The following is a 15,271-nucleotide window of genomic DNA, read 5'->3' on the forward strand; positions in this document are numbered from 1 at the left end:
GATGAAACTCATTGTAGTTCGAGAAGTTGAACCAGAAATGCCTTTGCTTTTGCTCTTGGTCACACACAAATGTAGATTGTCTTAAAGTTTCTCAACGCAAGCTGCCTGCACTTTGCAGGACTTTGACAGTTTATATTCAGGCCTTCAAAGACAAAATGCTTAGATGAAAATGCAAGCTTTCTTCCAAAAAAAAGCTACTGAATTTGAGCATGTAAGCCAGAGCCACCCTCATCCCATCTCACTTTCTTCATGGAGTTCACAGCAGAAAAAAATCCAGAACACAAATTGGAAAAAAAACAGTAGGTTGTATGCAAAAATGGCAAAAACCAGTTTATGAGTTAAATAATACCAGAAGGAGAAACTAATAGCACCATGCCCAGCATTACATCTCGATTTACTGTAGTATTTACAAGTTTTAACACTGATTAATTTCCCATTGCACAGTAAAACCTTTGTTTTGCAACTGCACCTAATATCATGTAGTATACATATTAACCTATAATCAGTTTCATAAACCCTGCAATCACCAATACAAGAAGCCAATACAGTATTTCTGTTGGTCTTGACGTGCTTGAACTGGAATCAGACCGCACAACCTTCCCAAACACTTAACAACAATCAATCGCCGTCTTCTACAGAACTGCAAAATTTCCAGCAATTTTTCTCCGTCACGTTAACTTAACGCACTGTCAGTGCAATCTATAATTTGCAGACTTCGAAAGCCACTTTTCACAATACAGCTGTTTAGCAGGTGTCAATCAAATGGCCTCACCCACCCCTAGAGCCCACACTGGTACAAAGTCTCAATAAACAAATAAGATAGATAACACATTAAGGTTTTCTACAAAATGCGCCATGACTCAGAAATTCTAAGAAGGATCATGTTTTTCATTTTGTGATACTGCTGGATACTCCCAAAAAGGTGAAGAGCCTACATGCATCTAAATGTGGCAAGACTGTGGACAAGAACACTAGACATACTGTACCAACAAGCTAACTTTACATCATCATCCAAGCAACCACGATAACGCCCAACTAAGCAGCCAGCTTTTAAAAGAACTGTGTTTGTGTAACAAGCAAAGAAACCACCGCACAAACCGAAAGAGCTGCACTGAACCGGAAGAGGGCAGTGTATTTCTCAGGAAGCCTTTCTGCTTCCTAACAATCGGGGGTACGCTGAAGACATGCTAGTGGCACAGCCACACATCCCGAGTCCCGCAAGCTTTGATAAAACATCCGAGAAAAAGAATGAAGGGTCTGCTGGCCCCCGGCAGGCTGGCTTTGTGCAAAAGGACACACGCAGGCTGCGAGCAAACCTCGTACACCATGAATGTCAGCTCAGCGGCGTTGTTAAGACCGGGGAAAGGAGATGGGCGCAAGAGCCGTGTACTCACCTGTCCTAGTGAGGGAGGGGATGGTGCCCAGGGACAGGGCTCGATTCAGGCGGCCCGGCAGAGAGGAAGGGGACGGCCTGCGGGCCCGGTGGGCGAGCTGGTGGCTGATGAGCCGGGACAGGTTCGGGGGGGGTGTGGGGACGAACGCCAAGGAGCCCGAGAGCGCTGGAGACAGCAGGCTGGCATCGGCGCCGCAGAGGGGGTGGACTGATCCACCAGACAGGTACCTGTGGGGGGAGAGCAGATTGGATCCTGCCGTGTCTTTGAAGGTGTGGCACACACAAGAACAGGGGGAGCCCCACTGCCGTGCTGGACTGGAGGGGCTGCTGTGTTCGCAGGTTTGCATTTGAGCTCTGCACTTCCCGAGCCAAATGAATTACTAACTAGCTGAAGTGCAGCAGTTTAACAGCCTTCCCTGGCCCTCTGGGTGACGCGGAGGTACAGGGACCTACTAAAACATGCTGGACAGCGGCCCTCCTGTCCTGGCGTTGGACGCCTCTGTCTTTGACAACTATCAGCAGCAGGACAGCTATCATCCAGCTGCAGACTCCTCCTACAAAACCTTGAACCCTGTACCACGCCAGCCCACCCCAGGGAAAAACCACAACGGAAAGACCTACTTCACCTTTATTTATCTTGTTTTGAACTGCTTTCTCCTCCCCCCCCCCCCCCCAACTCACTAATGGCACCAACAGCTCTCCTCAAAAACAAAAACAACCTGAACAAAGGCAACTCTCAAGAGCACTCCCTTTCATTTCTCAGGAGAGCAGCAAGCATGCAGCTGGAGCCTGCCTCAGCCTTAAAGTGAAACTAAGGACAGCAGCACTAACACCTCCAAGAAATGTATCCACAAACGCGCCAGTGCTTACAGTCAGGAACGAGACCTTTCACATTTATAGACTTATTGCCAGTGCTACATCATCAATAAAACAGATCTTAAACTAGTCAAGTGTTACTTGTGACAATGCAGTGACACTTCAAGTGTACGCTAAGTGTGCACAAATTACACTCCTACACACTTCGAGAAAACGAAGCCCTTATAAACATGCGGGCCGTCTCCTCTTAATCGTGTGAATTTTCCGCAGGGCTGTTCTCAAGCAGCAGTGAACCTGCTGACCAGCAGAGCTCGCTGGGGCTCTGGGGGGGTTTGCTCAGCGCGCAGGTCCAGCCACACAGCAGTCTCCTCCTGCACATCCCCGTGCCACAGCACAGTAGCCCCAGGAGCGGGCTGGGGCTGGGACTCCACAAGCGCTGGTGTACATCGCCCTGGGGTCCCGGGAGCTTCGGTTTCAACCAGCAAAGGATGCGATGGCCCCTCGCGTTGCCCACGGGAGCACAGGGGGGAGGCTGGGGGACCGCTGCATGCATGGCAGAGATGTTAACACCGTGGTGTTGGTGGACCAGTAGGAGGCGCTCATCACTCTCAATCAGAACCTCCAATCCAATACCGCAGGATAGTGACTGGGGACACTGAGCTGTAGGAGGCGCCATCCTTCTGATAAATGAAACCACAAACATGCCACAGCACTTTTCAACAGAGCAGGGGTATTGACCCACTGTCCTGGCTAAATTTGAGTCTGAGCTTCTACAATCTAGTGTCTCATTAAGGCCACTGGAGAAGCAGTTTCTTACTCCTCCTGAGCTGCTGTGCAGTGGGGCTGCACCTCAGTGGAATCAGTGCATCAGTGAGCAAAGCTGACTAACAACTGGAGATTAACTGGGGATTGGGGTTTGGAATAACACAGAGTTTATAAGTTTCTTTTTCTGTAAAGCAGGAAGTTCCTCGGTATTCAAGGCAGTACTGCATGTGTGAAAATAATCTTAGAAACGAGACTGCACATACACATGAAACCTAACACCAGATAAAATCTTCCCATTATTCACTTAATCTTTCTTAGGAATTTTAATTGACCAATTTGAAATGAAGTTTTTAAAGAAATGTTGATAAATGATTTTTTATAAATTCATTTCAACATCAGCATAAAAGTAAAAACATATTTGGTAATTATCTGTTGTGTGCAATCTGCTGCATGTGCAGTTATAACCTAGCTTTTGGCCGATATGCAATGAGATTTCAGTTTAAGGATTTAAAAGAGAGAAAATGGCTCGAGGAAGCAAACAGGAGGAACTGAAGAAAACTCCAGCTTGCCCTCTGCTGGGAGAATACAAAAACACATTTGAGTAGCACCAAAACTGTGCAGGCATGAGGACTGCTTCAGATCAATCCAGCACCTCCACCCACTTCAGGGAGAAGTTAGCAAGCACATTTAAAACCAAAGGCAATGCCTGATGCAATGTAGTTATTTCTGAAAGGTACTGCTGTTCTTCCATTTATCCACCCATTTTCTTATTGTTTCTTCCACTTCAGGGCTGCAGGGGAGCCACAGCCTATTCCAGCAAGCAACGGGCACAAGGCAGAGTACACCCTGGGCGGGACGCCAGTCCAAGCGTGTGGCATTGCAAACGGATATCTCGGCTAATGCACTACTGGGCGCAGCCTGGCGATGCTAGGAAATACCATTCCTCTTGGACCAACGCTAGATACGGTCACAAAACGGCACTGCGTTGTTATAAATCACTCCAACAAAAAGAGAGGAATCCAGGCTACGTTGGTGGCTTTGATGAATGCTGTTACCTTTAAATGTGCAGACACGCTTGTATGAATGTCAATACTACATTAAAACGCCTTTTCTCACAGGCTATTCTAGCCTAAGTGAACCCTGCGTTTCGGCAAAAACACTATGAATCATGTACCAGGCTTTTTGCAAAACATTGCAAAGCAATAGCATTTTTTTGCAGAAGCTCTGAAATCACAGGGAATGCTGGGTGAATATATGCAGCTGTCAGTTAGCACACGGCAGACTGGCAGTGCACTGGGAGTGAACTCAGGGAGCCACTATGTACCGTTACGGTGATCTCAATGTAATGGCTGATTGGCATCTTTCGGTGAGGTGAGCCCTTTGGAGTTCACTTCCAGAACTCCCAAGCACAGCGATGCCAGCTGCCATTTCCTGTTTGCAAGTTTAAATTAATCCTTTAAATTACAATCAAAACACAGCTTTTGCAGCACCTCCACCCCTCACACACATATATCTTCACATGGTCTGAGCAAATCCGCAGTGAGACTGCTCACACGTTTACCACTCGTGGGACCCAAGTGCACATGGTGCATGAGTGGAAGACACACCACAGGCAAGCAAATGGCACAAACTGAGCTTTCGTACTTGTGCTTGAATAAATAAACACCGTAACTCTAAAGACAAAAAGACCAAGAAAGGTTTAAAAAGACTATCTATAATTTACCATCAAGGTAGTTTGCCTTAATATTAGACACAGGGACTGGCAGGCCACAAATGAACTTGGCTATTGGCTCTGGAAGCATTACTTACTGTACTAGCACGCACAATAACGTTTAAAAAGATGATGGCGATTATTTAGTTGAATTAAAGCAAAATGTTGTGAATCGATGAATACATTGAATTGAACTGAGTGGTTAAAATCAGGAGGTAAGTTTAATGACAATGCTTTCTTTCTCTAGTCCTTTTCAATACAAGCGACATCCAACTGTTTTTTAAAATGACGCTTGTGATACTCTAGGGCACTATGCGACAATAAGGAAAAGTTCAGTCCTCGATATGAAACTGGAGTCCCTGGATTTCATTTCATCATGGTTCATGATGAGGATCCTGCACTGGGGGCAGATAAAGAGTTTCTGACCAACTGTTTCTTCCTTGGAACTAAAACTGTTCCAACCACAGAGTTTCTTTAAGGAGAAAAATGGGCATGCCATTGGCTGACTTCATGGCTAACAAGCCTACAAGGCACAATTATTAAAACACAAAACAGATATACTTTTCCACAGTAGTTTATTTAAGGGATCCAGATAGCAGATGTCAAAATACAGAGCATTTATTCAGAAAATAAATCAGAAAATAAACACCCATCTTAAGATGCAGTACTTAAAAACATGTGTGCACTTTCTGTAGAATATCAAATTTAAAAAAAAATACAGACAAGCTCAGATAAATTTAATGCAATGGAGCTTTACAATGAAAATATTTCATTGTGTTTGTAGGCATGTTATATTCACTTAACTGTACATTTCAATATAAAGTTATTTTTCCATCTATTAAACGGAATTTCATTTGTACATTTTTTATTCCAATGATTCCAATTATCATTAACTATTGACACGATTAAATGTTGAGTAGCCTGTAGCTAAGTGCCATTCATTCAATTTCTCCCAAATTCTGAGGTAAATCAACTTTTAGAAAGAACACTTATTAGCTTTTTTGATTCTGGGGTAAGAGATGGATCCTTTCAAAATACACATAGTTATGAACAGTGCATCACTAGAGACCTGAAATGTTCTCCCAGTAATTCTGCAAGTATAGGCACGACAAATTTATATTTAAGTTATATTAATACTTATTTTAATCTACTTCAATTCTAAGACACTGTATGTTCTCATTTTTGTTTTCTTCTTTTTAGGGAGATGTTAACACCTATAACACTACTGTATTCTGAAGTCAACACCATCCATCTCATGTTCAAACAATGAGTCGCAACACGACTGGATCCCCATGACACAATCTAACAAAAACTAATTCTATCCGAACACCATATGATATTTTCTAATAAGTTCATTCAGATTAAACTATGGTTAATTAGCAGTGTTTTGTGATGTAATCTGTGCGTGCAAAAAGTGTTCACTGTACAGAGAAGTGGTGTAAAATACAGGCAGACCTCAACACGGTACACAGTCTTATTGTACTGTATTCATAATACAGTGAATATTCCTCATCAGTGAATACTGGACTGTACTGATAGTGTTCCGAGTAATAGGTGCTCATTGTTGTGCAGCATCTGTTTAAATTCACTATTGGAAGACATGATTTTCCAGGTAAAAAACATAAAAAAACGTGCTAATAATGTTAGAAGTCCCGAGGTGCTGAGTGCTCGGCCTCACCAATCCCTCCAGCAGAGCCTACAGTAGGAGCTGCTTACTAACCCCAGAGCCTCTCTGGCATCCAGGAAGGGACGTAGTCTATATCAGCTGCTGAAAAAGACGTGCCTCCCGTGTTTTAGGAACGATGGGGATGTGCTGTACCACGACCGAAATCAGAATACTTGACCGATCTGCTTAATGATGCTAAACACGATAGAGGGCAATGAGTACGTTTTAAAATGTAGTGAAGATGCAATAGCTGCCAAGTGCCTTTTAGAGGGAGATATGTCGCTCTGAAATAAACACCAAAAACTCAGAACACTATATTTGTAGTTAAAATTGAACAAGTACACATAACAAATAGTATAGTTATGATAATGTTAACAAAAAATGATTACACAAACCTAATAATGGATATTATAAAAAAATGTTTAAATTGGGGAAGACCGATTCCGCTCCTATATTCTCTGGAGGTTTTCTGGCTTTTATTCCAACCCTGATGCTAATTCCTTAACTGGGATAATTACTTGTAAACGTAGTCGGATCTCCCCCTATGTTTCTCTCGAAAACCAGCAGGAATCCAGTCTTCCAGTACAGGCAGGGTGGAGGACTAACTCTGGACTGCCACTAGGTGGCACTGTTTATTAGTAAGGGTCACGGCACCTTCAAGACTGGTGGCTCTTTGTGTCCTGTTAAGGCATGTAGTTACCTAATGAACATCGCCACCTAGAACCACATCAGAGGTAGTCCTCCACCCTACATGAACTATGCCCATAGTGTTATTGTATGTGCATGCTACAAAATCTTTTGGCTACATTTCTTTTTTGGATTAAAAAAAGCTCAGCATCTCCTTATGTGAGCTACTCTATTATAAATTCAAAGACAATTCAGGGAAGTGGAGAAAAGCCTCTCTAGTGTTCTCTCTAGACCCAGCTACCATGAGGTTGGCAGCACTGCATTGACCCATCTTCGCTTGAACATTCTTGAGCAGTGAACAACAGACCAGTACCGAGCGTCACGCGGAAGAACAAGGATCTGGAATGACTGACTAAAATACTGCAGACTTTGGAGCTTTGAGTTTTGTTTATGTAAATTCTGAGCGACTTGCTTATTTGTGTACATGTAACTAAAAGAACTCTTAAACTAACCGTCGCAACAGGATTTCGTTAAAATACCTGATGCAACCTTTCAGTTACACATAATTGAAATTCACTGGCAATCTCAAACAAAAGAGAAAGAATAAATTGTAAAATACCGATACGCACTAGGTTTAGCAATGTTTACTATACTTCACTTTGTTTGATTTACTCTGAAGAGAAAAGGCCCTGAGAACATTCATGTGAATATCGGGTCCATGCAGTGCTAAGCAGAACGCTTAAAAAAAATCAGAGCTACAGCATATGTAGCCCTTTGTCGAGAAGAGGGAAAGTCCTCTAAAAATCACATTCCTAATCATGCAACGCAGAAAAACACGCTTCTGAGTGAGGCTAGAGAGAACACAGGACTCCCTCAACACACACAGTACAGTACCTGTTATCAGAAACAAATCAAACTGTAGTTCATCATTCACATCACTATTGTTGTCATTCACTGGAGTAAATAGGTTTAAAAAACACTGCATAAATACAAAATAATATATATTGGTAAAACACAATAATACATATAGCACAAGCCTAGTAAATGATTAACAAATGTTACACTTCACAGTACTTGAAGGCAATAAATAAATGCAATTTAAGGCAGGCTAGTCCAAGAAAGTAAATTAGCTTTAAACTCAAAACCCTGCCTTGGCAAGATTCTAGTAGTCCATGTTACGGATCATTCAGAGTTCAGGACTGGTAGTGTATTTCACTGACTATTCTTTCCTATTCTACCATCACTCTCATACAAAACGTTATGGAATTTGCAGAGTCAACTGAAAACGCACCGACAGACTTTTATGCAGGACAACACGATGGGCCAAGTGGCAAAACTGGGTTTTTACAAACGGCTTCTCTCCTTGATATTGAGTTAAAAAAACACTCAGGTTCTCAGACTCTTTGTCCCTTGAATGCTAGTCATGAATTGACAAAAAAAAAAACAGGAATAAGTACCCTTGGCCAAACTCTGGCTTTGTTGCAATTGCAAAAAAAAAACCCAAGTGCACACTTGTAAAATAAGTAAAATAAGAGGTCAGGGATTAGGTGCAGTAGCTCGCCATGCAAAGAGTAAAAGAGACATGTGGGAGATTCTAAGGTACAATTAAAGCCTAACCAGCATGCGCTGGGGCCCTGGGTTGATTAAGCAATTAAGGAACAAGTCAGTAATTAACTTCCTGGAAGGTTCAAACCTGTACTGGCCTGGAATCCAAGCAACAAGGCTTTCCCCCCTAGCGCAAGCAAACGGGGCACATCAAATCTCGAAACAGAAGCGTGTTGACCACAGCTTAACGTCTGTGATCAACTCAGCACACCTACACTTCTACGAAAGCCGCAGAACCTTACCAAAACAACCAATGACGACCAAGCTCACATCTGAAAAGCCAAACACATCTGGCCAGTCCCTGCTCACCAGATATCCACTGGGAACTACTGCACTGTATTTGACCAACAGACCATTTTCCTTGTTTACTAACCAAAAGGTCCAGCTCTTTCAATTTTGTTCTTATACAGCAGTTGGAAGCAGCACCCAAAATACTTGGCAATTAAAATAACCGCACATCTGTCTAATCATCCCCAGCTTCCAAGTAACGCAGGGTGGATGTCACTTCCAGCTAAACACATGAATCCAAAAATAACTGCGATTCATTTTTCACTGCTTTCTCCAAAAGGAGAAAACAGCTCTCTTAACAGGTTGAGTTATAAGCCAGCAGATTTCGTCACTGATAGAGAACAAATGGTAAAATAGGGACACGTCCAAAAGTCATGATTATCAATGGAGCAAATCCTTGTTTCAAAATCCTTGTTTTTTTATGAAACTGGAATAATAACAGAATAATGCTCATGACATGAAAAAAAGTGAAAATTAAATTTAAACGGAGACCGGTAGAAAAATCCCCTATTTTGCTGGCTTCAAACAACAGCCCAGCTTGTTAAAAAAAAGGAAAATGCTTTTACAATTTAATCCAATCCGTCAGAACTGTCTGACTAAGGGGCAGTAGTAAGAGAACGGACTTATTCCCTGCTATGAAAGCAGTGACTTTATCGAGAGAACAGTTATGAAAAGTTCTCCTCAAACTCCAGACTCGTTTTTAAGAAAGAGGTGAAGACATCTGAGAAAATGAAAGGATCCCCCCCCCCCCCCAGATTTGACTAAATTCACTGAAAGCGTCAGGTTGAAGGAGCCTGCAGGATTCTCACTCTGCACACTCCATTAGCAAAACACAACACTGGGGATGTGAGAGAAGATAAGGGTTCAGAACATTCCAACTTTTACAGCAAGGGCCTTCAAAACACCTACCGGTTACCGCATTCTCAAGGCTCGGATTCCTTCCAGAAAAAAAACTAAACCACACTTTAACAACAGACTGTATATGGAATACAAATCTCAGTGAGACTCCATTGCTATAAACACCCTGAAAAATACCTAGACTATATTTTAAATAAAATATTAGGGAAGTTATTAACTTGAATTAGTGCGGCACTGTCTCTTATCGTGCTACGAGCACACGCTAGGATACAACCCTAAGGGGCAAACGGATCATCGAGAGCTGCTGGAGAAAACAGTATTTTTAAACGTTTTGCCAGCTAAACGCGGTCGGTCTGCGGTAAGTTGGGCGCTACTGACGGATCCGTCTTCCGCCGCAAACGGTTGTGCAGCGAGCGACCTGCGGCTCGTACCGCGGACGGAATGGGAAAGAGAACACAACGCTGGACGGTTGATCGATTTCATTTCTGCTCTTCAGTAAAGACAGCGACTGGAAAGTGCCCCGCTGTGATGAAAAACAGGCCGAGGCTCAGACACACCTGGAACGCGTGGATTTTAAGCGTGACGTGAGGTCAAGAGTGCACACATTTACATTACCTCTACAGCATATCAGTGAAGTGCCAGAAAGTGTTTTCCACACAACGCATGCACCTCTCGAGTACTGCCTCCTCCAACTCTGGGTCCTGGAACATTTGTACGACATCCAGCGAACGATAAAAGGACAATTCTTAGAAGCAGTTTTAACGGAAAGCAGTGCTCAACACCACACGATACTTCGGGGAATCCTATCCTAAATTGTTTGTGTTACATTGTTTCCTAATATGCGTTTGGTGTAGAATTTTTACATAGCTTTGGAGAAAAGGATCAGACAAAATTGTAATATCTGTCATTTTACCAGCAGGACATTTGACAGAGAGGTAAATCAACAAGCAAGCTCATATCTGCTGCTTGGCAAACCACTGTGTGAAGACTTCATGGACAGACCTTACAATTCAGATGTGCCTTTGAATCCCTCAACGCCCAATCACAGCTTTACGCTTATAAAAAGCAATCTAACATGTCATTCATATTGCTAGGGAAATAAAACAGGGACAGTGCAAAAAAAATGAAAACCCTGTCCTTTAAAAAGACATTTATCACCGCCGAGAATTTTCACAGGACTCATTTCTTGTTTTTATGTTTTAAAAGGTGCTAGAGCTGCTCTATTGGCTGGTTCAACCAAAATATTTTCTACTCTGAGTACAATGTCAGCTGGGCACCTCGTTTCAGAGCACAGCTTACTACTCTCGTTGTGAGGGGACAGAGCAAGGAAGCAAGAGGGTGAAGAACTGGGTTTCGCAAGTCACTTCTAAAGCACTTTATCAGAGACACAAAACACAATGCAAGCCCTTTGAAAAGCAAGAATGCGAATGAATGGCTTTTGAATGCCGAGAATGTTTGTTTTTTTTTGTTTACAACGTGAAAGAAACAAAAATCTGCAGGAGGCCGACGTTTTGGTAGAAACGAATGGATGGCACAGCGCGAAAGGTTTCGGATGGCGAGGCAAAGTCGCTTTTCGTTCCGAGTCTCTCCGGCATTCAAAAAGAAGGAGTTTCTGAAGGACAACGGGGTGGAGGGACGGAGGTAATTCGTTAAAAGAACAGCAGAAGGAAGGAGGAGAGACGAGAGGCAGCCCGTGTCCACGGCTGGGCACCAGAGATCTCAGCACCCACACGAGAGCGCCTAGGCCCTCGGGAGGGTGCGTTTTAACAACCCGCGGCAGGGTCACTGCTCAGATTCTGACCTGCGCGCTCGGCTCCTTCTCTGGCCGCTGGATTTGCGGGTGGCCACGGCGGCAGCGAACCCCACCAAGCAACAAAGGGAGGTGGTGCCGAGCTTGACCGTATCCAGCCAGCGGGGGGCGCCGGTCTCGAGATAGTGCTCCAGCATGTGCACGCCCATCACCAGGAGCCAGAGGACGGAGGCCACGGCGTCAATACGCCTCAGCCTGCAGCGTGGGAAAGAGGGAGAAAACGCGGTCAGACACCCCAGATTGAAGGACCGCATTAACAGCAAGACGTTCCAGTAACAGCAACAACAAAATAAGCTATGGAATAACGAATTATATATTTTGCAGAACACTTATGAATTCCAATATAAATCTAAACACTTCAGCAATACAAGCTTTCTTGCAAAACAAAGTTTGATTCAAGTATTTCTTTATTCTAAAACCTTTTTTTCTAATACACAGTGTGTATATATGTGTATATATATATATGTATTCATGGCTTAAATGGCTGAAATAGCTTCTGTTAAACTGTTTTCTTATATTCTGCCATTCTGGAAATTCCAGCTGTGTTTTTCAGGGGGCTGTAGACCCTGTGACTGCACACGGGAGACTGAGGAAGCGAGGGCAGACTCCTTCGACCTGCCCACCTTACAGCCACTTGTCTTTGACCGCGTCACTGGTGCCAGAGCCTTGTACTGGGAGCTCAGCACTGACTGGAGGTCCACAACGTATGTGGGAAAAATGCCATGACCTATATTTCAAAGAGTATTGTTGCAACAGAGTATCCTTATTCAACCAGGTAAAAAAAAACCCCTCAATTCACATACAGGAATGTACTGAATTTAACCAAATGCACTTAAAGGGTCAAGTCACCTGATGCGCCCAGCCATGAACACGGCCATGATGCAGGCGAGCAAGCCCGTGCACACCACTGCCAGCTGATGGCTTCTCCCATAGTCCCATGCGGCCTGCAGCTTCTCCAGGACCTCCCTGGAAAACAGGCTGAGGAGTTCGGGCCAGATCCCCACGCTCCCAGCACTGCCGTTCCCCGGCGCGCTGGCGTTGCTGGCTAGGGGCTGGACTGGAGCCGCAGGAGCACCGGCAGTGAGGAAAGGGTTTCTGGAGCCGCAGGTCATCAGTGCCACCAGGAAAGCACAGGCCAGGAACGCCAGGACCCGCAGGAGGATCACACGGGCAGGAGTGGAAAAACTGTAGGAGTTCTGGAGAGCAAAGCAATTTCCTCATTCAATACATTACACTTTAAACATGCCCATGTTTTTATTTCTATACTTTTTTTTCAGCAATCAACAATTTTATCCTTGGCATACATATACTCTTCTGTAATTTCACCGAGGTTTTGAGCAACAGCATCCAAGATATGACAAGGAAATTGAATGTCACAGGTTTAATATGAATAATTGTCTCATTTTTCCTGTTCTTACACGTTTTAAATTACAGCACTTCCAAAGCATGTGTGCAAAGTCCTGTGTTCTACCATATTCATACAATTTCTTATTTGCCCTGCGCAAAACTTACATTTGCACTCATTCTTATGCCCTTACTATGCTATGAACAAATTTATGCGTCTGATGCTTTTAAGATGACGAAGATGAGACGCGTAGAAAAAAGGCCTCTTTATGGTTGGAAACCCTGAGGTTTCTCAGTGCCAGACCACTGCGGCTGCACCCCCCCCCCCACCCAGCACACGGGCTCAGGGCCGAGCCAGCATGGCACTCGCCTGCACGAAGGCCTTGTCCGCGTCTCTACCGCGCCTCAGCTGGTGGCTGAAGAGCAGGGCTCGGAGCTGGCGGTTCTGGTGCTTGATGTAGTACTCCACAGCCGTCTGGCACGGGCGGCACAGCTTGTACGTCTGCTCTATGTGATGCCGATAGACCTCAATCTCCTCGTCGTACTTCTCCTGAGCGAGATGCGCAGAGCAAAACGAATTAGGAACGACGACGTGCCGCATTCTTTTTAATGAAGCAATGTGCCCTCCTCGGCTTCCCCCCAGCGCCTGCCCCCTTAATCAGAGGCACGTCTCTGAGGAACAAAACACACAAGCACACTCGCGCCGCGTGCTTCCTGCCCTTAAAAACCAGGAAAATAAGACTCCAGTGCAGAATACGCCTACCTTGACTTGCATACAGTAATTAAGGGGTTACAAATAAAAAAACCTATTTCTTTAAAGGGTGTAAACCTGCAAACTCCTTCTGAATGAGCTGACGTTCACGAACATCAATGCCAGCCTCTGATGCATCAGTATCCTGTGGTATCGGATGCCCCGAAGGCGCCGAATGGCCCGAATCCGGACAGGCCCCCTGGCACTCATCAGGACTCCCACCCGGTTCTCGTTCTGAAGCTGCAATCCCTGGCCCGGCCACGAAAAGGCAGCTCTCCCCTTTTCTCTCAGGCTGCAGTTTGCTTTGGTTACTTCCTAGATATCATACAGTATACACACTCTGTCAGCTCACATGCATCCAGCTGATCACGTCCTGCCAAGACTTTAGATGCCCGGCGATTCCTATGTCTTATACGAAGCCCATTTATCACAAGGCTGCCGCCAGCACTGAATATCACTAGCGCACACGCTGCCCAGAAATACCCCCAGAACTGCTCAACTGGTGCATCTCCAACCGTCACGAGTGGAGCAGTTCAGGCAAAAAGGTGGCTACCAAACTTCGAAAGACATAGAAGGAAATAAATTAGTACCAATAAAAAGATACAAAAAACTAGAGGAGTGCTTTCGCACACAAAACCTCCGCAAACTGCTCTCGAGGCGTTAAATGAGAAGGGTCAGTCACCCACGTTTACCCTACTTTCTGGATGTCAGCAGAAGGAGCTACATTGTGAAAGCATTATACCTGCAGGCGCAAACCAGAAACTACTGGAAAAACTACTTTGGGATCCAAAAAACAAAGATCTCCAGCGCTCTGAAGGGCAAAGAGCCACCCCACTAATGGGAAGAAGCCGATTAGCTCATGCCGCTCTCCAGCGGAGAGCCCCTGGTCGGCTGGCCCCACTTCAAACACAGCTCCCCAGGAGACAAGCCTCCGGAGCAGCAAACACCCAAGACAATGTGTCAAAATTAACTTGTCAAAACACAGCCTGGGCTGGATGCGGCAATGATAAATGTCTGTGGGCTTCGTCTGCTGAAATGTTGAATGTCAGAGGAAGATTCTGCCCCAGGCAGTCAATGGCTAAAGTTACACAAGGGCAGCTGTTTGTACAGATATCATTTAAAAAAAAAAAACTCCAAACCGAACCTTCAGACGTGGGGAAAAACCACGGATTCACGGTATTTCAATTAAAAGTTATTACACAAGTGACAGAAGATGAAAAAGTTTAAGTTCATCATGAATCCACAAAAAAACTATTGAACTGGAAAGCACAACTTGAAATGACCGACTTATTTTCATGTACTCTTCTCTATTCTCATGCAGGTTTTGACTTCACACCTTTCTTCACCCCTCTCCACTTTGCACTTCCTGAGTGGCCTCTCTGCCTCTCCTGTTCCCTCCTTTCTCCCAGCTTGTGTTCTTCTGTGCTGTTTAATCTTTGCTGCCTGCCCTGTCTTTCTCACACCTGAAGAAGGCTTCACAGCCGAAACGTTGCGTTTTCTCTCTTCTCTTTTAAGCATGGAATAAACCTATTACTTGTTCCTTTGCATGTCATAGCAGGACACACTATGGATAGATACTGTATGCTATGTGCATAGCGTGTCCTATTGTACAGTGTCTCTTTTGAAAGCTTGTGTCT

At 44.4% G+C, this 15,271-nt stretch overlaps 1 protein-coding gene across 3 annotated transcripts in view; it reads right to left on the reverse strand.

Moving 5' to 3' along the window:
* The window catches only part of tmem201 (transmembrane protein 201), a 37,743-nt gene that overhangs the window by 17,032 nt on the left and 5,440 nt on the right, over positions 1 to 15,271 (reverse strand). For 2 of the 3 annotated variants that reach the window (XM_088937958.1, XM_088937960.1), the window contains exons 4-7: positions 13,254 to 13,433; positions 12,389 to 12,735; positions 11,531 to 11,734; positions 1,395 to 1,621 (exon numbers count right to left, since the gene is read on the reverse strand). In XM_088937958.1, the coding sequence (XP_088794084.1) occupies positions 1,395 to 1,621; positions 11,531 to 11,734; positions 12,389 to 12,735; positions 13,254 to 13,433 (958 nt within the window). The remainder of the gene's footprint in view (positions 1 to 1,394; positions 1,622 to 11,530; positions 11,735 to 12,388; positions 12,736 to 13,253; positions 13,434 to 15,271) is intronic. The other variant, XM_088937959.1, reaches the window with a different exon arrangement.

Source organism: Atractosteus spatula, chromosome 20 (genome assembly GCF_055471065.1).
Source record: "Atractosteus spatula isolate fAtrSpa1 chromosome 20, fAtrSpa1.hap1, whole genome shotgun sequence".
In the NCBI taxonomy this organism is placed as follows: domain Eukaryota; kingdom Metazoa; phylum Chordata; class Actinopteri; order Semionotiformes; family Lepisosteidae; genus Atractosteus; species Atractosteus spatula.